This window comes from Dreissena polymorpha, chromosome 1 (genome assembly GCF_020536995.1).
Source record: "Dreissena polymorpha isolate Duluth1 chromosome 1, UMN_Dpol_1.0, whole genome shotgun sequence".
NCBI classification, from domain to species: domain Eukaryota; kingdom Metazoa; phylum Mollusca; class Bivalvia; order Myida; family Dreissenidae; genus Dreissena; species Dreissena polymorpha.
Genome location: NC_068355.1, coordinates 83,950,045 through 83,977,386, shown reverse-complemented (window position 1 = coordinate 83,977,386; position 27,342 = coordinate 83,950,045). Strand labels below are relative to the sequence as shown.

At 34.9% G+C, this 27,342-nt stretch overlaps 2 protein-coding genes across 3 annotated transcripts in view; both read right to left on the bottom strand.

The window, feature by feature from the left end:
• Positions 1–27,342, bottom strand: part of LOC127838498 (uncharacterized) — a 68,112-nt gene that overhangs the window by 19,712 nt on the left and 21,058 nt on the right. Inside the window, 6 exon segments of the mRNA XM_052366285.1 lie at positions 650–781; positions 1,742–1,814; positions 3,186–3,358; positions 4,790–4,964; positions 7,301–7,469; positions 10,936–11,088. Coding sequence (XP_052222245.1) covers positions 650–781; positions 1,742–1,814; positions 3,186–3,358; positions 4,790–4,964; positions 7,301–7,469; positions 10,936–11,066 — 853 coding nt within the window. The 5' untranslated portion in view covers positions 11,067–11,088.
• Positions 1–27,342, bottom strand: part of LOC127838481 (uncharacterized) — a 68,817-nt gene that overhangs the window by 20,527 nt on the left and 20,948 nt on the right. The window contains exon 20 of one of the 2 annotated variants that reach the window (XR_008029832.1): positions 26,006–27,110. Coding sequence is in view for 1 of the 2 variants with exons in the window: in XM_052366278.1 (XP_052222238.1) it covers positions 27,008–27,110 (103 nt within the window). In the remaining variant the exon portion in view is untranslated. Of the gene's footprint in view, positions 1–25,187; positions 27,111–27,342 lie in introns of those variants that run through there. The other variant, XM_052366278.1, reaches the window with a different exon arrangement.

The window sequence follows — 27,342 nt, the reverse complement described above, 5'->3', positions numbered from 1 at the left end:
AAACTTTAAAAAAAAGACTTATGTCGCTGATTAATTCAAGTTTTTCATTCAGGTCTTCTGGCGGGAAATTTTCTCCAACATTTTTGGCCTTTGGTAAAGGTCAATTAAGGTGAAAACCTTAGTACGACAGCAAAATTGAAAATAAAAGTGCAACAGAAACAATAAGAAACAAGAGATGTGTTTGTCAGAAACACAATGCCCCCTACTGGGCCGCTTTGATTGATTGATATATTTATTGTTGATTATATCCGTTTAAAAAATATTTTTCCCCTGTAAAAATAATCTGTACCTGCCAAATGATAAATAGAAATTATCTCTCTTTAAAGCTTGTTACTTCCCTTGGATTTATTTTTTGACCTTTGACCTTGAATGATGACCTTTGACCTTGACTGTCACCACTCAAAATGTGCAGCTCCAAGAGATACACATGCATGCCAAATATCAAGTTGCTATCTTCAATATTGCAAATATATATGGCCAATGTTAAAGTTTTCGGACGGACGGACGGACAGACAGTTCATATGCTATATGACACCCTACCGGGGGCATAAAAAATAGAATTATCCAACAGAATGATACACATTTAGAAAGCGCACGGATGTCTCGGTTGTTGTAAAATCAACCAAAAAAATGCACCAAGATGACCTACTTTCGTCCTGTACGTTGAGTCCCTGCTTCGCGGAAAATCCTCGTCCGTCGTGGAGGTCGCGGTTGTGAGTACAGTCCAGGTCCATCACATAGTTGTCCATGCTGTTCAGCCGGTACTGCTCCTGCACTTTGCCTGGGACAAGTTATATAGAGGTCATAACATAGACACTTTGAGGTCACACAGCGCTTAACGAAGGCATACATGTCGCTACGATAGCACTTTGACACAGCGGTCATACAGACGTCATCAACGTTAACAAATAGTGCTAAAGCAGAATGTTGACACTGTGGTTACAATAGTCATTAATGTCATACGATCAAAGTCTCCAATAAAGTAACAGTTATGATGGTCACAAAGATTTTTTTTAAACCTTACGGTAACCGTTGAGGCCAGAATGTTCAAACAATATTTAGAAAGGAGCGAGTCACAAAGATAATAATTATTTGGCCTGAATGCAGTAAGTTTCGTTCAGAAAACTGTTATTTCGCTCGCAATTACATAACATTACATATTTAAATTGTGTGCAACATAATACAGCAGACAACAGATGTGGTGGAAATGGTGTAAACAAACAAGAAACATGTCTACCTTAAAGAGTACATGTTTTCCGTCAGACCATCGCGTACATTTTAAATATTCACTTAATGTTAACTTAGGCAAATATTGAGTAGGCACAGTGATATGGAATTCTTACACGTTATCAGAGACATATGAAGACGCAGACAGCGACGCCAATGTGGGTGAAAGGTAAAGCTCGCAGTATTCGGTTAATAGTAGTAAACGTGACTTAACGTTCACACATTTATGTTCAAATAATATTTTCAATACATGGTTGTGCTACCGGCCATTCCATTAAATAAGTACGTACAAAGCCGTACGCTATACACACTGGCAAATTATCAGAATTAAACAAACACGCATACACACACACGTGTGCCACTTATACGAGAAATAAAGACTGGTGCAAACTGGTGTGGTTAACTGCACAGTCCATAAGTCTCTACAAGTATATTAATGAAGCTGCCATGGTGTCTACTACGGCCGCTTCACCATTGACGGGCCCATTCATCACTTCCTTGCTGTGTACTGTACCTAGAGATGGGTGTTCACAGCGTATTCTTCCGCTTTTGTCTTTCTGTAAGATTGGTTTCGTTTCCACATATGCCTGAAATAATAATATCAAGGGCATGTTACATATAACAAGATACATTTACTAGCCATGACAATATACTTTCAGAAATGAATATTAATTCAAAGCATTGCAGTTGCCGAAAACACACCATTTTTCTATTAAAATACTGATATTTTACAATACATTTTTAGCAAACATTATTGCGTTGTTTTCTGCACACCACTTTTGACGCACTTATTCACTGCAAAATGTTGTTTTTCATACCACATTGGTATTCTAACCAATGCATGTTTCATAATCAAACAAGCAACATAAAACATCCTGACTAAGAAAACTATTAAAATATATGTTTATTTTTTTAATATCGGCAATTGAAATCGGATAAAAAATAAAGCTTTTAAAACACGTTTCGTCGATGTTTAACATAGCATGCACATTAAAACGCCTGCATGGTTTAGTGGTAGCGCGATAGCTTTCGTTTCTAGAGTTCCTGTGTTCGAACCGCAAAGCAGGCATATCTTTAATTTTATCTTTATCTTATTTTCCTAGTTTTTACACATTGTTTATAAATACATTTAAATGATTAAAAAACACCAAAATATGTGAACATGTCCTTTAAGCCACTAAATATTTATTAAATTATTTTTCCACGCAAGTTTTGTCCCATTTTTCTTAACAATTTTAATAATTATATTTTTGTCAGCTCGAAAATGGCAATTTGTCGTTTACATTGTAGTTTGTAATTTTGCTTAATGATTGTGTATATACATGTATTTGAAATGTACATTTTGAATATGCCGATAACTCTGGAACTTTACTTTACTGACATGCGTAATTTGAAAAAGGGTCTTATGCCATTTGCTGCAAGCGTAACTCCAGACAAGTCTGTGCATCAACACGATCTGGTATGCTATCGTCTTATAGGACCATAAAAACTAGCGTGAATTTATAGCTGAAAGCGTAGCTCCTGACCAGACTGTGCGATTGCGCAGGTGGTCTAGAGCTACGCAAGTCGCTCATGGCATAATACCTGTTTTTGCATGACGCAGCTTAACTTACTTAAATACTTTTAAGTTCCGCATATTCGTTATGTGCAGTCCTCGCAGGTAGCTGAGTCCATGAAAAGGAATTCCTCTAGGACATGGTATGTTTAAAAGTCGGCATACGAGTCTGTCATTGTTTGTTCTATTTAAGTTAAAGTACCGGTATTGTACAGTTTTAATGGTACTGTTTTGAAAAAAAAATCTCACTGTTAAGCAAAATATACAAGGAACAAATAGCAGAGAATTATTATATCATATACCGGTATTCGACATTTAGCACACATGACCAAATCAGTCTAAATAAGTCTCTAAAAAACCGACACAATACAAAAGCAATTCAACAACGCACTGCGATACGAACCTCGCAGTCATCGCCCCAGTCCCAGACGTTGCGGTACCAGAGTTGGGGAAGCACGTGCACGGTGGCGCGCTCCGGGCCTCGGTTCACCACCGTGTATCGGCCCAATATGTCGTTGGGACTTTTCTTGCAGTACTCGGCCGTCACGTCAAAGTAGCGACTCTCGTTGAACACTCCTGAATAATAAAAGAAAACACATCACAGACTGTTAAAACAACCTAAAATATACCGGTATTTAAGGTGTAAAGGCGTGTGTTTTTTTTAAATACATGTATACCGGTATTTTTTCATTTTCTGCAGCTCAAGCTGTGATGATTGTCCACCGGCCAAAGATTTTTATTTTAAACAAGGGCTGTTTGTAAAACATGCATGCCCCCCATATGGGCTGTCAATTGTAGTGGCAGCCATTGTGCGAATACGTTTTTTGTCACTGTGACCTTGACCTTTGACATAGTGACCTGAAAATCAATAGGGGACATCTGTCAGTCATGATCAATGTACCTATGAAGTTTCATGATCCTAGGCCTAATTATTCTTCAGTTTTCATCAGGAAATCATTTTGATGTTTTGAGTCACTGTGACCTTGACCTTTGACCTAGTGACCTAAAAATTAATAGGGGTCATCTGCCAGTCATGATCAATGTACCTATGAAGTTTCTTGATCATCTTAGGCATAAACATTCTTGAGTTTTCATCCGGAAACCATTTTACTATTTCGAGTCACTGTGACCTTGATCTTTGACCTAGTGACCTGAAAATCAATAGGGGTCATCTGCCAGTCATGATCAATGTACCTATGAAGTTTCATGATCCTAGGCGTAAGCATTCTTGAGTTATCATCCGGAAACCATTTTACTGTTTTGAGTCGCTGTGACCTTGACCGTTGACCTAGTGACCTGAAAATCAATAGGGGTCATCTGCCAGTCATGATCAATGTACCTATGAAGTTTCATGATCCTAGGCGCAAGCATTCTTGAGTTATCATCCGGAAACCATTTGATTATTTCGAGTCACTGTGACCTTGACCTTTGACATAGTGACCTGAAAATCAATAGGGGTCATCTACCAGTCAATATCAATGTACCCATGAAGTTTCATGATCCTAGGCGTAAGCATTCTTGAGTTATCATCCGGAAACCATTTTACTGTTTCGAGTCACTGCGACCTTGACCTATGACCTAGTGACCTGAAAATCAATAAGGGTCATCTGCCAGTCATGATCAATTTACCTATGAAGTTTCATGATCCTAGGCATAAGTATTCTTGAGTTATCATCCGGAAACCATTTTACTATTTCGAGTCACTGTGACCTTGATCTTTGACCAAGTGACCTGAAAATCGATAGGGGTCATCTGCCAGTCATAATCAATGTACCTATGAAGTTTCATGATCCTAGACCTAAGCATTCTTGAGTTATCATCTGGAAACCATCTGGTGGACGGACCGATCGACGGACGGACCGACGGACCGACCGACATGTGCAAAACAATAAACCCCCTATTCTTCGAAGGGGGGGCATAATAATTAAGAGAAGATTTACAACGATATAATATAAACTCCTGACTTCGTGATCAGGTGAGCTCACTTGAATGACAAAAACCTTTAACCTGTGTCCAGCAGTTCATATTCCGGGTCCTTGACCCCGCGTCGCGCGTTCTCAGCCTCGAGTTCGGCGTACGGAAACTCCGCCTGCGGGTACTTGTAGAGGGCCTTCATGTACGAGTGGGTGGGCGTGTTGTCCAGGTAGTAATACAGTTCCTTCACGTCCTCGCCATGGTTTCCCTAGCAACATAAACTGTTTTGCAATTACAATGTTTGGACCATGTAAAGATAGCAACGTTAAGCGGTATTCACTAACAGAAATATCAATTGCACAAAAATTACCATTGGAATCAGCAACAGAGTTATGTACATGTATTTTATAATCTGTGCTATTGGATATGAAAATAGCTGTTCCCCTAAAATTTGCAGAACCATAGCTTAAAAAGCATTCAGATCCCCATTCCGAATAAATGGATTTGTACATATCAGGGGTAAAATGTGTATCCTGCAGACAATATATATTAGCATTTAACTCTTTTAAGTAATAAAAAACATTAAGCCTCTTTAATTTGTCATTTAATCCTCTACAGTTTAAAGAAACAATATTCAGATTGCTAGTCATGTGGTAAAGTAAGTTTAATGAAACAAAAATCTACATCCCCTGCCTTTAAAATGTAATAACAAATAAACACAGTGTTATTACTGAAAGGGTTTCTATACAAAATGAACAACACTATAAATTTAATTATGCGAACATCTATATACCATGCCTTTAAAGATATCTACAGCAATAATTGATGAAATGCTACCAGGTCAATCTTTTTCTTTCATTAATATGCCAATATTTCTACTTGGATATTTGACAAAGTCTGATAGTGCAATAAATAATGTTATTTTGTTTATAAAGCTATACTTATGCAAATGTAGGACAAATAAGTGTATTCCAAGCATAGCTGGAGCCAAGAAATACATAAAGTACGAATATGATAACTTGAAAAAATACCAATTTCAAAAAATAATTTAGAATCGTTTGACATTGAATGGGAACTATTTTATGCCATTGTTGCATAACCTAATTATACAATTATAAACACCTATTATTGTTTTTTTCTATGACTTATCATCTGTTATAACAACTTATTCACCATTGTTTGTCTTTACTCAATGAACAATGTCTTTATTATTATATGCACCTATTATTGTTTGTATCTATGCCTTTTTTCATCTGATAGTTCAATTAAAACATCCATGTTGATCTATACACACTGGAATTTGTCTGTTTATGCCCCCTTTAAAAAAAGGGGGTATATTGTTTTTGGCCTGTCTGTCTGTCTGTCATTCTGTCTGTCCAAAACTTTGTCACGTAATCGTTCATAGTTCGTGGACGACACATAGTTACTAGCAATGTTCATTACTCTTAAATTACTGGTGTGTAGCCTATCATTCAATATCTCGTCATGCGCGTATTGCCATGATGACGAGATTTGCATTAACTACCATTTTCCCGTGTCGCGCATGGGACAAGTACGTCCCTCTCTATTAATGTTGGTTTCTCTGCATAATGTGGGGTAAAATATTAATCAACACCATATATCAGTTTCTTATCCCGTTTAATGTCTGACATAACTAATATTTTCAGTTGTACACATATGTTGTGATTGCTACATGATTGTGTCTTTTTCCATCTGTACACCTCTAGATCTAAATGCTAACTGACTATTTCCCTCTAACATTTGCCCCATGAAACTCAGTTATAAATCCCATTGGTCAGTGTTCTATGCGTGCTTATTGCTGATTGGATAGATTACTAAAGATACTGAATCAATGAAGCCCTGGAAACGGGATAAACAAACCACCCAAATATCTACAAGCTTTATCAAACCTTTTGATGAGAGATTTAACTGTATAAACACTTTTGCTTGACCAATACAAACATACCCGGCCTTGTGTCAACTATACTATTTTTTAATCTCTCCCTCATCGATAAGCTTATTTGTACATATGTGCAATTTGTGACTGTCATGTTTACTGGCCCTTTTGATAAAATTTTCAATATTTCTTACATGAGGTAAACCCACATATTCCACCTACAATTTCTAATGTGACAACTTTAACCAATATTAAAGTTTTGTCATAACTTTTGACATATTAAAGACAGCACCTTCATATTTGGCATGCATGTGTAGCTCGTGGAGCTGCACATTTTGAGTGGTGAAAGGTCAAGGTCATCCTTCAAGGTCAAAGGTAAAAAAAAAGCGGCTGAACAACACATCTCTTGTTTTTTTCATCTATACACAATAAATGTTTTTTTTTCAACACAAAATTACATGCATTAGATAGCTAACCTTATATGTATTGCATATGTTATTCTGTTCATTTCTGATTGTATGACATGCTTGTGTTATTGTTCATAATTGTATATGCAATCTTGAAATAAAATGTGTTGGAAAAAAAAATCAAATGTTTGAGAAATCTTAGTTAAAGTTGTTAAATTTATAGAATGAAAATTAAATCAAAATTAAATCCGACGCCGGTCGTTTTAATTTTCTTGCTTTGGGTCGTCAAAATATCTATACCTGATGGCCGGTCAGACCGTACAGTCTCTCTTTCAGTATGGGGTCCCGGGTATTCCAGAGCGCCAGGGAGAGGCAGAGGCGGCACTGGCGGTCTGTGATTCCCATGAGGCCGTCCTCGCCCCAGCGGTACGCTCGGGAGCGAGACTGGTCATGGGTAAAGTGGGACCAGCTGAAAAAGTGTTAAGGGTTTCATCTCATATTCTTGTTATACTTTCTTAGTTGCAATTAACTTTTAAGTCCATATTCCTTACGTGTTGTTATTTTTTTTTTGTATGCATTGAGTATGATGTATTACACGAGGACACGTGCCATACTGGTGTACTGAGGTGTCTGGATAATAAAGCCACAAATGTTGCTTTTTTGCACTTACATACCAAACAACAGGGTAGGAAGGTCGGCTTTACATTCTTTCGTTATTTTATTTTTTGATCTCACATAAACATTATTTCTTACGTTAATAAAAGATCATTTAAAGTGGGTATGCACGATTTTTATATGTGTTAAATTGTAATAATTATTATTATCATATTGATAATAATATGTTAAAATAACACAATAGGCAAGGAAAATTATACATTGAAGACGAATTTCATAAAATGCAGCAAAGACAAATTAGCGCCCCGAGCCGATTGTGACTAAGATATTTAGTACATATTTTCCTACAATAACCGAAGCATTCGACTTTGTATTAAGATCGGAGTTAGTGTTCGAGTGTCGTTTGAATAGATATCGTTGCAGGAAATTATCAAAGGGCTGAAGGCACCGAATTTGTTCGCTGTTGTATAATCTTAGACGCAACTCAGTTTTCAAAATTATGTTATAGCTTTTTATATCTGAAGTTTGAAATGACCACAACCCATTCAAATTTATAAAGAGTGTGCCTTAAAACACAGGTCGAGATGTGTTGCTTTTTTTTCAAATCATTGATACAGCTAATCAGTGTGCACAGGCTAATCTTATTTGACATGCATTAAGCCACGTTTTCCCTGAAAGCAGCCAATATGTACAGATTTCAATGATAAACACTAGACTGGCCAACCTTGTCTTACAAGCTGTTAAATACACTCTATGTACAGTGTCAGTGAGAACAGGCAGATGCGGTGGTTAGAGCAGACGCTTTTAGCATTCGTCGTCTGCTAAATTTTACTGAAGTTATCCACACAGGCAGTCACGGGTTATGGTTCCTAGCGTAGCTAAGCCCATACTGATTAGCAAAATTGCGTCTGCATTATTTGTGAGCTAACGAACACAAATAAAAATGATCCGTAAAACTAAATTTAGATTCTCACCGTACATACATGATATACATGCTGGCGAATTCGACTGTACAGACATTTTCGATTTCAGAATTAAATATCTGGCTTATTTCGCATTTTTCGACAGATGTTCTTCTTAACTTTTGTTTTGATTTATATTGAACTATATGCATAATAATTTTTTTTACACATTTTATATAAATTCATAAATATTTGACAAAATCGTGCATACCCACTTTAAAATAAATTTAGGGAATACGATCGAATGTAAAAAATGAAAGCACATTCGATAGTAAATTTAGTTAATATTAACAAATGAAGCAAAAAGATAAAAATCTTAATATTAAAAAACAATGAATAGGCACAATAATTCAATTGATATTCAATTACATATTCGAATAAATTGTGTTATTGATGGGTGCAGATGGATGAACATGGCAATAAACTATATGCTTAGTTTAAAGTCAAGACAAGCAGTGTGTCGGCAGGCTTATGTTGATAGTCCATACATGTAATGTACTTTTGTCACTCGTTTAGCTTTGTTTATAACTCCATACAGGAATATAAGTCACCTGTTGTGCTCAGTTTGATAGTCAAAACATGCAATATATGATAGTATCATGTCATATTTGTAAGTATATTTTCAATTGTTTCATGTTGATTGCATGCAGTGATCGCTTGTGTGGCGTAACAAAAATACCAAGCATATCTTCTTCTGCATAATACAATAATAAAATACAAACATTAGACCACTTTCAATTTGATATTAAGTATATATTTCCTTGTGTGTATTTAAACGTGAAAACCTACAAATAATACGTCCTTTAATGAAAAGTCAGCATCCACGTATTTTCGCGTGGGCAGAATGGACTGAAACGTTCCTGTAGTTCGAACTTATTTGACTAAGCAGCTAACAAGAACCCGAGTTTGTCCGACAACCGCGAAAATTAAACACAAGCAAACAACATGATCAAGTGTTTATACTGCATTATCATGAGCTGATGCATATTATTGAAAGTTGTTATAGTGAAGTAAACACATGTTTTTATATTTTCAATGAATAAGCCTCATCTTCCTCAGTGCTTTATAGTCTCTGTCTGCGAGAATGAAAAACATAAAATTGAATTAAGTTGTTCTAAATATTGCCGATTTAATTGACTTTTCTTATATTCATCATCATACAAGGAAACATTGTATAAATGCGCATTTTTATCTAAAATGATATCATGCTATTCTTATTGAATAATTCTGCGTTCGGACTACTTTGTGAAGATCAGATACGCAAGTTGACAAATGTCAAAAGTCAGATTTAATATATCTGTACAGTGTATTTTCTATAATCGAGATTCTGTGAAGGGTATGATGCTTGATAATACTTTGCAGAAACTAGCTAAAGATTATACAATAGATGACATGACATGCTCGACACCGGCTACAACCCGGACGGCGTTTAATACGGAACAAATGTAGTAATGTATTGTAATGTTTTTACCAATGCGCTATCAATGTTAAAAGTTAATATGAGTGCACGTTCGTACGTTTTACAAGAAAGACACATGATAATGTGTTGTTTTTTGTTTCGACAAGTAACTTAAGGTCAAGCTCTCCTTTAAATGTGCGATTTCTTTAAGTAGGTTATCTGTAAGCGTCTAGAGGTGTTTTCAGTATCAAGCAGCGGTCAAGATGAACCTCAGTTGTTTTCAGAGTCAAGCAGCGGTCAACATGACTCTCGATTAACATTAACCTTTTTGGTAACAGGTCACGAAACGATAGGTACACACAGTTATGCGCAGGCCGAATATGTTTCGAAATCGCATACCATATCCTGCGATTATTTTCCTTCTTTACGAATTATTAAAGGCACTTTCCTAATTGTAGAAACACTAAATAATTCCTGCTAGCTATCTGAAAAATTCCCAAAGGAAAGGAAAATGCCATCAATTTTCGTTCCAATAGTAAATTAACTGCATGTTAGAACTGAAACCGAACATTTCAAGCCAAAATGCATGTAAATGAAAATCTGAATTGGTTTGTGCAAGTTTACCAAGCATTTTAAAAGAGCCATAATTCCCAGTCTGAAGATTTAACGACGCAAATTTTCCCAATGTCAGTTTTTTTCGCGCACATTTTTCCCAATTGGTACCGGTACCTTTCCCAACTGGGCAAAAAGCGATGATGTCATCCGTAATTATTTGAATGAGGCAACCATAAGTGGACGAAATGAACCCGCAGTATTGATTCTATACCGAGGATTTAGTTTTGTTTCCGAAGTTGATGGTATAAGGGTACACTTAGGCTGCTATACAACGAGTTAGTCTAAAGCCCTAAAAATATTCGGATTATCAAGTATTATCAAGTTATAATGAGTTATATGCATACCAGTCGCCATTGTCCGAGTAATCCTCCCTAACGGTACCCCATTGCCTCTCCGACAGATAGGGGCCCCAGCGTTTCCAGTTCTTTGCACGTACTTTGTCCTCCTTGAGCCTCTTTTTCTCGAGCCCCGACATTTTGTAAGCACGTGTATCGAGTCTATCCAATTACATATAATTCGTACTTAGGTAATGGGCGTAAAAGGCCGATTACTTTCAATTATACAGATCAAAATATGAAATAAATGCGTTCAAATAATATCACTTATTTAACAAATTTAAGTTGCTATTACACGTTTAAACAATAAAAAGAAACACAAAAGACAAACAACATTAACAATACACAATTATTTTGATGAGAGTGTAGATTTTAACGCATTTAACAATTATAATGCAAGTTAACACACTAATAAGCCAATAACTTGATCTGTGCACAGCACATCAATAAAAACACTGCACATCTAAGCACAAGCCAGCGACAACACCTTTTACGATTGACACATGTATGGTGTTTCTTTGCCGTTTATTAACAGTTGTATGTTGGTATATTCTCGAGGTCTGGTCTATTTATAAGCGCAGACTCTTTACGACATGTAAACAGCACAAATCACCCTCTGGACCCAACCGGCTATTTATTGAATAAGGCAGAATCTTATCTCTTTACGGAGAATCCGGACATGGACGAAGTGTTACGATTGCACACATCGAGGTTAAAATCCGGTACATTCTCCAAATTCGCTGCAACTTTGTTCAAAGATCAGCAGAAATGTATAAGCTGTAACGCGGTGTATAACACTATCACTTATATCTAGAACACCGCATGAACAGTGAATATGTTCTTATTCTCCAGCTGTCGCTATGCAAACTTGCCCTATGTTAATCTCGCGTTTTTTTTTACAGATCGAAACCCCGTTTTGTGAATGTCAGATTCTATGAAACCTTTTGGAACTTTACTCCGTTTGTCGGTTAGATAACATACTTAATTGGACCGGGTTTCATATGTACGTACATGAAGAACTGAACTTCGCTGACATATTATTGACATGCAGACACAGATATCACCCATACACATAGTCCACCTTGTTGACGCTCTCAAATATTAAGCTTCTTTTTATCCCCGCCGAAAAAAAAATTCGGAGGGGAGATAGTTATTGGTCCTGTCCGTCTGTCCGTCCGTCCGTCCGTTGTCTGTCCGGCTGAAACTTTGTCCGGAGCATATTTCCAAATCTATTCAATGGATTAACTTTAAACTTAGAATATAAACAGATGGCAACTAGCAGAAGTGCAATGACCAAGAACCATAACTCTATCTACCTTAGTTTTTTAATTATCTCCCCTTTTATATGATTTTAAAGTAAATTTTTGTCCGGAGCATAACTCTAAATCTTCTGAAGGGATTTACTTGAAACTTGAAATATAAACAGATGGCAACTAGGAGAAGTGCAGTGACCAAGAACCACAACTCTATCTACCTTAGTTTTTGAATTATCTCCCCTTTTATATGATTTTAAAGTATATTTTTGTCCGGAGCAGAGCTCTAAATCTACTGAAGGGATTTACTGGAAACTTGAAATATAAACAGATGGCAACTAGGAGAAGTGCAGTGACCAAGAACCATAACTCTATCTACCTTAGTTTTTGAATAATCGCCCCTTTTATATAATTTTAAAGTACTTTTTTTTTCCGGAGCATAACTTTAAATCTACTGAAGGGATTTACTTACAACTTGAAATATAAACATATGGCAACTAAGAGAAGTGCAGTGACCAAGAACCATAACTCTATCTACCTTAGTTTTTGAATTATCTCCCCCTTTATATAATTTTAAAGTAAATTTTTGTCAGGAGCACAACTCTAAATCTACTGAAGGGATTACTTGAAACTTCAAACTTAAAAAGATGACAAGTAGCAGAAGTGCAGTGACTAAGAACCATAACTCTATATACCTTAGTGTTTGAATTATATCCCTTTATTTAATTTCAAAGTAAATTTTTGTCCGGATCATAATGAATCATCTCTCTTTATTTGTTTTTACAAATATTATTCTACTCTCTAAAACGAATGGTGTCATACAAGCAAACACATTTCGGCGGGGATTAGGCACTACTGTGACAAGCTCTTGTTATATTTGTTATATTTAGTTCCTAAGAATTTAGCCCATATAAAAAGTATCTCTAAATTCTTTGCGCGTCTTATAAATGAGACTACCATACAAATTGCGCGAAAAGTCTGTCAGCAATGTAAACAAGATCGCTTTCCCAGCCATAAAGCTAGGCTCTTACTCGAGGAAGAAAGAACAGGAAGATCTTAACTTTCGTAAAGGCGGATAACTTCTTTCGATCCAATGTCTCACCAATGGGTACTAAAGGGATTTGTAAACCGATTTTTCGGCGTAGCTGTCTAAGCCAGCTTTTCACCTTACCCGACCTTTGTAATTGTCCAATAAAATTCAAACAAAATTTCCCGCGGCTAGACACAAATGAATACACTTCATTTATTCCATTGGCTGATTTGAGCATAATCCACCAGAACATTGAAAACATGACCGCGTCTTTGTAACACTGTTTTACTGCGTGTTCAGCATGAAACAATTGTATCTCTAATGCAAATGCTTGATGGATAGAACAGTTTTACACTCAACTCTTGACATCAATACAGTGTGTGTGTGCCCCTTAATATTCAGAGGATTGTTAGCGCCAGAGCGTTTGTACTTAAAGGCTTTGTTCTCATATTTAGTAATTACTTCCATATTGCTGTCTGTGTACTAGTATATTTAAGCTCATAAAAGTATTGTTTTTCCCTATCCTGATATTCGTTTTGGCCATAACAATTTTAATTGTTTTCGAAATTGACCATTAAACATGTAAAAGTATAAAGTTTTAAACAAGCCGTCGTTCCAGCAGTGGAAGCGTGACCTCACTTTAATGCACTGCATTCCAACCCGCAAGGTATCAGGGTCAGTTCGAGGCCAGTAAAATAATCGTTATATGATATTGACGCTACCGCGTGAACTAGGTGAACTGGAATTTTCTTAAGACCAGAAATGTGTTAAATGAAGATATTCGGCAATATAATTATCATTATGATTATGGTATGTCAAATGTGTTTTCAACAATATCATGATAAATATTTTTTTGATTAATTTAACAAGAATTATTCCACCATATTTACTAATGTATTAAGCATGAGCGCGATGATTCTCGATACTGTTAATAATCGAATCAAATAGAAATGCCCGACAAACCACTAAAACAGGTTTGTTCGAAGAACGCGCGTATAAATATTTAAAATATGTACGGATACTTCGCGTGAGGCCGGTTGACTTATATGTTTTAATTTCACTTTCATTCTTCTTTTGGTTTCCCGTTTTGTATCTATAGATTTATGACCAGCAATATGTAATAAAGTAAAATAAGCTGCGAAAACTCCGCGTAACATCCCGTACTGCGTGTGATGCAGCTAAGAACTGCACAGAAAAAGACATTCGCTATCTTTGATCTCATTCATTGAACTCTTTACCTTTCACCAACTCCAACCACAATCAACGCCGTATATCTTTTTTAAGGATATTTCTTTTTACTCTTTTGAAGTTCGTTATTAAATGCTTAACATGGATTGATGTAAAAATCGATACTCAAGAACTTTTTTCTTTCTTTAATTTTATTCTTTTTTTTTTTACTGGAGCTTTTTTAGATTCAATGTTTAAATTGATCAATTTAAAGCATTTCATGTCAAACTTCAATGCATGCCAAAATCTGTGAAAAGGCCCCTTTAATGAACTGTCTCCACGGTTCTGTACTTATCAACACAAATATACTCAAACAAAGAAATACGATGATCATCTATGTTGACCTCTACATGTCTATAATGCGAAATAGCAGGCTAGCCGAGTCTTTGGGAATGACGCTGTGTGTCCGAAATGGATTTAAGGTTTTATGAATGGTGACATTTAAGAACAAATGAAGACAACCTTACACAGATATCAGTTCACGCCGATTTTACCCGGTACAAAAAATCAGGTTTACGAAATAAAACCAACCTGTATTAAGTAGTCATTTGTAAATATTTTAGGTATGTGTTTTGTTCACGGTGTAAATATCATTATGTGGTCGCGGTACAAATACAAAATTCATATCAGTACCAGCCATGGTCGTCAAAAATAGAAAGATAAACGAACCTTGTATGAACTCATATATATTGAAATTACTTCTTTTTCGTTACCAATATGTTGTGACTTTTTGGAGTAAAACGATTGATATCAACTGCAGGCATTTTATCTGTTGATATTATTTCTGTTAATAGAATTGCTTGTTATAATACTATAATCTTAATTGCATTCACTATTAGCTGTGTAAACAAAGGATGCTTACATTATCCACTAACGCATTTGGTATTATGGAAATTCCCGAAAGCGCATTATAAACACATTAAATCCACGAATCGTTGTTGTAGATCGTCATCATTATCATCATCATTATCATCATCATTATCATCATCATCATCATCGTCATCATCATCATCATCATCATCATCATCATCATCATCATCATCATCATCATCATCATCATCATCATCATCATCATCATCATTATCCTCCTCATCATCATCACCAGCAGCAGCAGCAGCAGCATCGTAATCATCTTCAGCATCATCGTAATCATCTTCAGCAACAAAATCGTCGTCTTCGTTAATAAACAATAATAAGTTGAAAGCACACACAACGACTTTTATTTAATCACATATAAACATACATAGGGTGTGACTTCCTATTAATGACTTACATAATAACTTTCTGACTAGCTAAACGTAATTGATGCAGCATTAAATTTAAACAAGAGGGCCTGAAAGGCCCAAAGTCGCTCACCAGAGATAACAAGATATTATTGGGACAAATCTTCTGACCATGTTTCATGGAGATCGGAAAATAAATGTGGCCTCTAGAGTGTTAACAAGGTTTTACTATAGCCATATAAGGAAAAATGCCCCGCCCCCTGGCAGCCATGTTTTTCAACCAATCGGCATCATTTTTGAACTCGTTCAAGATATTATCGGGATGAATCTTCCGACCAAGTTTCATGAAGATCGGACAGTAAATGCGGCCTCTAGAGCTTTAACGAGATTTTACTATAGCCATATAAGGAAAAATGCCCCGCCCCTTGGAAGCCATGTTTTTCAAGCAAACATAATTATTTTCGAACTCATCCAAGATATCATTGAGACCAATCTTCTGACCAAATTTCATGAAGAGTGTACAATAAATGTGGCCTCTAGAGTGTTAACAAGGTTTTACTATAGCCATATATAGCCATATAAATAAAAATGCCCCGCTCCTGGTGGTCATGTTTTTAAAGCAACCAAAACCTTTTTCGAACTCATCCAAGATATCATTGTAACAAATCTTTTGACCAAGTTTCATGAAGATCTGAAAATAAATGTGACTTCTAGAGTGTTAACAAGGTTTTACAATAGCCATAGAAGGAAAAATGCCCCGCCCATTCGCCGCCATGTTTTTCAACCAAAGGGCATCATTTTTGAACTCGTACACGATATTATTGGCATAAATCTTCTGACCAAGTTTCATGAAGATTGGAAATAAATGTGGCCTCTAGAGTGTTAACAAGATTTTACTATAGCCAAATATAGCCAAATAAGGAAAATGTCCCGCCCCTTAGCAGCCATGTTTTTCGAGCAAAGGTTACCATTTCCAAACTCATCCAAGATATCATTGGGAAAAATCTTCTGACCAAGTTTCATGAAGATCGGAAAATAAATGTGGCCTCTAGAGTGTTAACAAGGTTTTACTATAGCCATAGTAGGAAAAATGCCCCGCCCCCTGGCGGCCATGTTTTTCAACTAACCGGCATCATTTTCAAAGTCGTAAAAGATATTATTGGGATGAATCTTCTGACCAAGTTTCATGAAGATTGGACAATAAATGTGGCCTTTTAGTGTTAACAAGATTTTACTATAGCAATATATAGTCATTAAAGGAAAAATGCCCCGCCCCTTGGCAGCCATGTTTTTCAAGCAAAGGTTACCATTTTTTAACTCATCCAAGATATCATTGCTTCCGTCAACAATTTTTTTGTGTAGACAGAAGAGGTCACAGTTTTCATCCAATCTTTATGAAATTTGGTCAGAATGTTTAGCTTGATAAAATCTTGGTTAGGATTGTATTTGGGTCATCTGTGGTCAAAAACTAGGTCACTAGGTCAAATAAAAGAAAAACCTTGTGTAGACAATAGAGGTCACAGTTTTTATCTAATATTTATGAAATTTGGTCAAAATTGTTATCTTGATGAAATCTGCGTTGGGATTTTATTTGGGTAATCTGCGGTCAAAAACTAGGTCACTAGGTCAAATAATAGAAAAAAAACTTGTGTAGACAATACAGGTCACAGTTTTCATCCAATGTTCATGAAATTTGGTCAGAATGTTTATCTTGATAAAATCTGGATTGAGATTGTATTTGGGTCATCCGGGTTAAAAACTAGGTCAAATAATAGAAAAACCTTGTGCAGACAATAGAGGTAACAGTTTTCATCCAATCTTTATGAAATATGGTCAGAATGTTTGTCTTGTTAAAAATCTGGGTTGGGATGGAATAGGGTCATCTATGGTAAAAAAATAGGTCTCTTGGTCAAAGTTAAAAAAAAAACTTGTGTAGACAGTAGAGGTCACAGTTTTCATCCAAACTCAATAAAATATGACCAGAATGTTAATTTTAATGAAATCTGGGTTGGGATTGTATTTGGGTCATCTGTGGTAAAAAAACTAGGTCACTAGGTCAAATCATAGAAAAACCTTGTGTACACAATAGAGGTCATAGTTTTCATCTGATCTTAATGAAATGTGGTCAGAATGTTTATCTTGATCATATCTGATTTTTGATCGTATATGGGTCATCTGGGGTCAAAAATTAGGTCAACGGGCAAATTCTAGTTAAACCTTGTGTAGATAAAAGAGGTCACAGTTTTCATCACGTCTTAATGACATTTGTAAGAATGTATTTATTGATGAAATATGGCTTGGGATTGTATATGGGTCTGATAGAATTTAAGTTGATGTAGCAAGGTTAGTCAGGTGAGCGATTCAAGGCCATCATGGCCCTCTTGTTTCACATATAATTTTCATTTAAAGCTTGTAGTAATTTTACACTTGTATGTGTGTACATGTTAATGCATTTTGTTATTTGTGAGCTTTAGCTTATTCTGTTTATTCCGACTAAAGAATATTTAATTTTGGAATGGGAGCTACATATAACATCATATATAATTTTTAAGGGACTTGTTCACAGATTTATTGTTGTTTTTTTAAGATCCTTATTATATTTGGCAAAGGATAAGTTAGTATACCGGTAATAGCAAGAACAAAATAATTTATTATAAAATATATTGACTTCCCTGGATTGACTTTTTCCCTATTTATTTTCCCATGCAAAATGCTTTGAAAATGTTCTGTACACCAAAATACCTTTGGGACGATTGCACTTTACCGGTACGTAAAAAATAATGGAAAAGCGTATAATTTCATTGTTGCTAAGCGCGCAACACCTAATCACCCTTTTATTAGCTACCGCCCAAACTCCCGCTTTGTCGATAGTGGTAAACAACTGCGTACCGGTAAAGTACAAACTAGCCTACATTTTAAGAGATACCTTGTTAGTTTGAAACGAAAATTGAATATTGTTGCAAAAGGAAACAAATGTTCCATGCATTTAATTTCAGAACAATAATTATTATTTCATTAATATTGTTATATGAAGGCGATATTAAAATCTTACCTGGTACCTGTACACCACTCAGGCTTTTGATATGTATAGCATAGTTTAAATAGTATACTACTAATACAGACTTTATAATCATTTTGATTCATATTACTCATAATAGAACTAATGTTTCTACATGTTTTTAGTCATTATTGTTATTTTGATTGTTTGAATATAATACTTAAATAATGATTTAAATCTTTGGCAATTTTCAAATGTGTGTCATTTTGTAAATAAGTGAAAAAGTCCCGTTCATCCTTGATGATTGCTAAAATACAATACATCTAATAGTATGTTGTGGCAGAACATTTCAATATGACTGTAAGCTTTGTTTGAACAAACTTGTTTACTTTATAACCAAAAAGGATCTCGTCATTCTAAGCAGTGCTATTAGTATGTGTTTGCTTTGTTTTAATCTTGCCAAAGTTGTTTTTTGCCAAAACAAATGATACGACTTAATGATGTGTCATAAACAATTATTCTTATCTGTAAATATTGAAAAAGCAGATAATATTTGTATAGACTTGCATTTCTCTAAAGCATTATTCCATAATAATGTCATGTTAACATTGTATTAAGAGTATTATTGATGAATCTTTATTGTTTTACCATGTGTTCATGAATTTGCTATTTTGGCTTGCACGCTAAGCAAAGTGTTACTGTATCATTTTTTGTTACGCCCCTAAGAGGGGCAATACAGCAATCAAATGGTCAGTCCTTCTGTGTGTCCTTCTGTCCTGCTGTTTGTATGGATTATCAATTGGCTAGCATTAAAGGAAACTTCATTTAAGCCTTGTTCTGAGAAAACTGGGCTTAATGTGCGTAAAGTGTTGTCCCAGATTAGTCCCAGTCCGCACAGGCTAATCAGGGACGACACTTTCCGCCTAAATTGGATTTTTGCTAAGAAGAGACTTCATTAAAACGAAAAATGTCATAAAAGCGTAAAGTGTCGTCCCTGATTAGCCTGTGCGGACTGCACAGGCTAAACTGGGACGACACTTTTTGCACATGCATTATTCTTAGAACGCGACTCATTTAATGATAGAGGGCATTGAGGGGAAAGGCTGAGCGCAAGGACCATACTGATAAGGTAGGGGTTTACAGAGTTATTACTCTGTAGTTATTTTGTGGTACAGAGCACAATTCCGTAAGTTTAGCACTGTATCTACTACAGGTATTCAATGGAAACTTTACATATGTTTGATGACATTGTGTGAAGTTCATCATCAAGTTCTTTTATTTTGTCAACCAATTATGCAGAATTATTCCTCTTTTTGTACTTAGATAATTATGGATAACATGTGCATTCATTTATTCCATATCTCAATATTTACTACAAATATTGAAACTTAGGTTGATTAGTTGCCTGTCCCAGCCTTTTTTCTAAAAAGATCGTAATATATCATGATAATAATTTTGGGTAAATTTTTTCCAGATCCTCTTAATTTTTATTTATAACATTTAAAAATAGTAAATAACCAATCAAACCGATATAAAGCGAAATAATTACACATGTGCATGCAACTAATGTCCAACCTTTAACTTTTTGGATTTTCTAGGATCATTTTTGCACTCTTGTTGAGTGCCATTTACAAATACAAATGTTGAATACCTTTCAACATTGATTTTGTTGTGTGGGATGTATTGTTGTCATAAAACATGTTGTTTTCAAAGAATGTTTTTTTTTTAAATAATTATTGCATTTGTATTTCAAATTTTGTAATTTAGATGTTACGAATTCAGAGATGTTATGTGGGAGATATAGGTGGATGCACGCTTGCAACACAAACTCTTGTATGGTATCTTATGTTGAGTTCCTTGTAAGTAATTGTGTTTTTTTTGGTCTTGTTTATTTAGGACAAGTGAAAAATAATATGTATGTTGTTAAAGCCATTATTATATTGATAGTTTTCTTGATCATGGATATGTATGGATATGAACATTATATATTGTGTGTTTTAGACATCAATATTTTTTATAGTACTTGGCCTAATTTGCCCTGCTTGGAAAGATGCATTTCTAGTTACCGGTAAATTTACTTTCTTAATTTGATATTTTAAAGAATTTCAATTAATGATGTAATATTAAATAACAAGAAAATAAGTTATCATAGAGTAATCAAAACACAACAATCCTTTCCCACTGATATTTGAAGCAGTTACGTAATTATCGAATAAGAACGTTAAATGCTGTGTTTTGTTATGTATTAAATATAAATAAAGCAACGTAAACCATAGCGTACACTATACTCTAGAACATTCTACTGATCATTCAATGTCGATAGAACTGTATATTTTCTTTCCCATCGTACTGTTTCCTGTGTATGCATGTTTTTCTCAATTACCCAATCAAGATTTTCGAAAAAGAAAAAATACAACTGACAGTTTTTTTAAGTGAATGCAGGTTAAACTTAGGTGTCAACATATCCCGAAAGATAGTCACACTTGACAAATTGTTCAGTGTTCGTCTCAAATCACAGAAGCGACTGACAACTTGTAGATTTGAATTTGTTAAGTCGTCATTTGGTCCATAGAAATCGGCGCAATTTACTCAATTTAGGAAAAACATGCTTAGAATCATGCTACTGGTGATTTGCACTTAAGTTTTTGCGCCAAAGATCACCAGTGTACTAGAGCAAATGCTGTTTTTATTTGAATCCAAAAGGAAATCTGCAATCGACATTTATCTTGCAACCCAAAGTGTGTGTCCTGACCTTCCTACTTTTTCTTTCGAGGCTTTCGAGGCCACATTTTATTGTCCAATCGAAAATGTTTGTGTTTGCTTGAAAAACATGGCTGCCAAGGGGCAGGGCATTTTTCCTAATATGGCTATATATGGCTTAAGTAAAACCTTGTAAACACTCTAGAGGCCACAATTATTGTCCAATATTAATGAAACTTGGTCAGACGATTCATCCCAATAATATATTGGACGAGTTGGAAAATGATGCCAGTTGGTTGAAAAACATGGCCGCCAGGGAGCAGGGCATTTTTCCTTATATGGCTATAGTAAAACCTTGTTAACACTTGAGAGGACTCATTTATTTTCCAATCATCATGAAACTTGGTCTGCAGATTTGTCCCAATGATATCTTGGACGAGTTCGAATATTGGTGCCGGTTGTTTTAAAAACATGGAAACCAGGGGGCGGGGCATTTTTTTTATATGGCTTTAATATATATATTGCTTTAGTAAAACCTTGTTTACACTCTAGTTAAATATTGTCAAAGTGTATTGTAGTAATATTTATTTCGCAGAAAATAACTTAAGGGAGTAAAATCTGTTCATAGCTTGAATTGTTTGAATTCCAATCATGAATGCACACTTAATTACTCCAACTGACCCTTATCAGCTGCCTGAGCACAAATCAATACACATCTCTGATTGAACCTTGTTCAATTATTAGATCAGCAACTGTATACCTTGTTGTGCTATTTCTTTGATGTGTTGCACCATAGATAAGAGAAGATATAATTTTTGAGGCACATAGTTTATTTTTGAGGTATGAATTTTTTGTGTGATTATCAAATATTTGTGTTTAAAAACAGATCTGTTGATTGTTTAATTGGAAATATAATTGCAAGGTGAGTCTGAAAATAGTTCATGTTTGTTAAAAAAACCAAGGCTTTAAGGGGGTTGATAGTTTTTAGTATGTCTACAGTCGTTTATAGTGAAACATTGTGAATACTTTTAGTAAATTATTTTAGTTCAATCGGAATGACACTTGCTGAGTACAAATGTTGTTATCATATCTTGATTTAGTTTACTCAATAAGTTTTAATGATATCATCTTCAAACATGGTGACAATCTTTATGAGGATAATATGTTTTGTTCATGGTGAACGTTTGTGATCATCTTTTGTCAATGGTCTGTCTTCCGTTGTGCGAGATGAATATTTGCCTTGTTAACACTGTAGAGGCCACATTTATTGTCGGATTTTCATGAAACTTTGTCAGAAGAGTTGTCCCAATTATATCTTGGACGAGTTCAAAAATGGTTCAGGTCTGTTGAAAAACATTGCCGCCAGGGGGCCATTTGATGTTCATTCTTCATTAAACTTGGTAAGTACATTTGTTCCATTGATATATTGGGCTGCAAAGAACGGTCATTTCTTTTTATCTCAGGTGAGCGACTTTGGGCCTTTCAGGCCCTCTTTTTTTAATTAATCCATTTAAGAGACTTTCAGTTGGTTAGGAAGGAAGTATTGATGTAGTTGGCAGAGAAAACCCTAATGGTCAATGCAATAGCAAAGAAATATAGGTTTAACACTATTTTATTTCAATAAAGGTCGCCGCCAAGCATAAACTAATATTATCAACTTGTAGCCAGTTTGTAAAACACAAAACAAAATTTAATCAGATCTATCGACAAAACTATTGTACTTTTACACATTAAACCCATTATGCTGTTAATCACATCACATGTTTTATACTTTTTAATACAACCATTCATATGATGCAAAAAGTAACACGTCATTTATTTCAATAAACTATATTCTGCTTATATTATTTGTAATATTGTTTCAGAAAAAAATAAAATTTCTAGTAGAACCTTTACCAAAAACAATTTGTCTTTAGAAAGCAAATTCTTATTGGTTGGCTAATAAATATGGCAAGTATAGAAATCCAAACATATGTAGATGTGGTGTTGCTGTAGAATTTTGAGTCATTTCATGAGAAATGTCTTATTCCATATGCGACAAGCGTAGCTCCAGACAAACCTGTGTATATGCAGGGTAGCTTTTAACAAGACTGCGCGAAACGCACAGGCTGGTCTAGAGCTTCACGAGCCGCATATGACATAAAACCCATTTACGCATGTCATGGGTAATAAGTTAGACAGATACACAAGCATCTGGTCAGATTTTAAATCTGTAAACAAATTGTCCATGAGCGCTCCTGTGTGATGCAGCTAACATGTGTCTGACTACCCGTTATCTAATGTGGTCTTAAATAAATGTATTGGCACTTAGGTATTGGCTAAACCATGTGTTCAGAGAATAGTTCACTAAACCATGTGTTTAGAGAGTAGTTCATGGCAGAAATATTCTGACGAAGTTTTTATCAAACATAGATTACTCTCAGTAGTTATGCAGCGTACGTTACCAGCAAGGCATCATACTAGTCAACTATTAAAAAAGTTATGGAATTAAATCTGGTGCAATGTTATTATTAATTCCACCACGGCACGTGACTTGTTTTCTATATACAAAGAAGGAAAACTACTGTTGGTTATTTACCCCGATATACTAGTACCAACGGTTGTTTAAAGTGACGTCACTTTGATTGTCCGCGCACTATTTATGAATGAAGACGACGTCATTTGATTTTATTTCTTGTGGTGACGTCACGTTTTCGCGGAAAAGTGGAGGACGTTCGGTTAATATAATTCTTATTTATATACTTTAAATCGCGGATAACTTATTAATGAAATCGTGTTAGAATCGAAATAATCGACGGGTAACCGTTGGTTATTGCGGTAATAACCAACGGTATGTCGTTCCGATGCTTGTTATCAAACCACTCGGGCTACGCCCTCGTGGTTTAATTCCTACGCATCGGAACTCCATACCGTTGGTTATTACCGCAATAACCAACGGTTACCCGTCGATTATTTCTTAATTATAACACGGCACGCAACTTGTTTTCTATAGACAAAGAAGCAAATCAAGTGTGGGTTATTCTGCAATAAATTATGGGCGGAGCTTAATGTTTCGAAAATAGTTCAGAATAACTTAAGTAAATATTGCAGTAAAATGCACGTGCTAAATCCCGCTCTAAAAGAAATGTAATAAATGTGGCATGTATATAAATGTAATGAAACAACAAATTGTATATTTGGTGATAAGTGGCATAACCATCCTGCAAAAAATGTTATTTGTTAAGAAAACGTAATAAAGAAAACATTTATAGCATGTCAGCTTTTCAGTAGCATCAATAAGCGTGACGTCATTGAGTTTCTACGATTGTTGTCATTGTGTCACACCGGTCTTTCTGTGATAATAACGTAGTGACGTCACCATCTATGTATAGAATGCGATTGTTGTTCTCAATAAAAGTGACGTCATTTGCAAAATATTTATGAATTAAAATGACGTCATATGTTTGTACAATTCAATGACGTCACTAAGTAGTGAACTTTGTACTACAAGGGCGGAGTATTGAAAAATATAGTACACGTCCAAAAGCTTGAATCAAATCAATCAGAATCGTGTTTAAATCGAAATAATATTTTTCTATGATGGTTTGTTGTCGAATAACCCAAAGTAAGGAGTATAGATGCGTGTTATCAAATCACTCGTGCTTCGCACTCGTGATTTAATTCCCACGCATCTATACTCCTTACTGTGGGTTATTCGACAACCAACCATGATAGAAAAATATTATTTCTTAAATAATAACTTACACGCACTATGGTATGCAACTAGCACCGATTGACCAAGAACCAAAACAATGATTGCGTAATAAGACGATAGTAAAATATAACATGTGTTTTGTTCCTCTTTTGTGTATTTAGATCTGGACAAAATTGTTATTCATGTATATTAACATTGTTCATATAAATATAGCCATAAATACGATGCAACTTGCACACATAAAGTTTCCAGAACATGTTTAAAATCAATATTTAACATGTATTTTGAATAAATATAACAGAACAAATAATACTAGATGAATATATTGTTCACTCTAGATAATGCAAAAACCAGCATACATTTGGAAAGAAAGAATTATTCTTACAGAATCCTTGTTAATGGTAAAAATTGTGGCAGGAATTTAACATGAGGTAAACAAGTCCATGGTACTATGTGTAAAATATCTATGAACAATTCGTTAATGTATTCAAATAGCAGTGATAATAAATTATTCCAGTAAAATACTTTCCCGTTCAGATGAAACAATCTACTGAAATGTTTTAAACAATAACACCTTATTATCCCATTACATTTATTCATGTGTCCCATGTCAGTATGCATTATGTAACCATTGCAATATCTGTAAATTGTAATAATACATATCAACACCTTATAAATCCACTAAAAACTTCGCAACTTTGTTTTTGGTATCAGTAGCTCTACATTTACTATGAACAAACATGAAAAGCACATTAAGCATTACATTTTAAAAATTAAAAGGCAATATAAAAAATAACAAGATGCACCACAACAAATTTTTAGATTATATGACAATACTGAAAATCCGAGTACAATTTAATACAGAGCTAATCGAAAATCCGCGATATAACCAAAGAAACTTGAAAGGTAATTGTTATACGAACACATCTCATGTCATAATGCAAATATAACGACCTCAGTAATATACTTAAAACGATTTTTAAGAATAAATCGTTTGGTTTCCTTATTCAGTATAAAATAAGTTCGATACAAACGGTAAGGAATAAAATAGTGTTGTTGTTTTTCAAAAGTAAACTTAAGTTTTTTACTTACTAAATAATAACGCATTATTAAGCTATATATTGAATGCAATGAACAACGTTTATGATACTCGCAGTACTGGAAACATGTTAAATGAAACAATACTCATAATAACCACTGTTCGGGCAAAACGACCACTTACAAAACAGTATAATACATGTAGTATCAAACAAAAAACTAATACGGCGATTAGCTACTTAAGTCTCGTTGTATGAATATAAAATTATTCTTGAGCGCGTCAATGCAATAATGTATTCAGATAAAAAAAACTTTAATAAGATAACGCACTTTAGTATTTTGAGCTTTTTTCAGCCGACGTCTTCGATTCAGATTCAATGACTCGTTATTCATGCGATTCTGATTATTTCATACTTACGCATGATGTAGATGTTTGTTTTACAAAACCATTAACACAAACACATACAGACGTACATTTTAGTAAAAAATGTCTTAGCATTGTAAAAATATCACCACGCAGTCAAGAGGATAGAGCCAATTGGTGCAAAGTCAATCAGTTTAACTTCTTAAATCAACATGAAACAATTAATCAATCCATTGTGTTCGAAAACAGAGTTACAACCCAGTCTGCTGAAATAAAATCCTTCTGGCTCAATACAATGTTCACGGTACCGAAGCCACAGTCATAATGTTAAATCCATTCAAAGACCAAATAAGTAGAAATTAAAACAGTTTAGCATAGCCAGAGATTTATTTACTTATATTATATATAGATCTTTGGCCAAACGAAATTCGTCAGATTGTTTAAATTCACTTTGCTACATAAGGCACAATCGTTTTTTGAAAATGCACAACCCAAATTTGAGTACACAAAATCAGTCTAAACCACGCGATTCTGTGCATGAAAATGTCACCCGTCTAGTCAAAGAATTCTAAGTCGTCGGCGCTGTCGTATCCTTCCTCTACATCTGCGCTCTTCTCGAGGATGTTTGCAATCAACGCCGTCCAGCCCGTCTGGTGGCTGCGAATATATTGGTGCAGAGCATAGATAGCATTGAGAAATATGGAGAAAACTCGGAATTCAAGAAATGGTTTTACTACAAAATGGACATCGATCGACAAGTTCTTTGACAATTTTAATCACTTCTTAAAGTAAGTTCTTTTTAATATGTACTTTTTTATTCAAGTACTGACAGGTTTTCGGACAATTTGAATCACTATGAAAATTACGTCATACTGATATGTATAGCGCT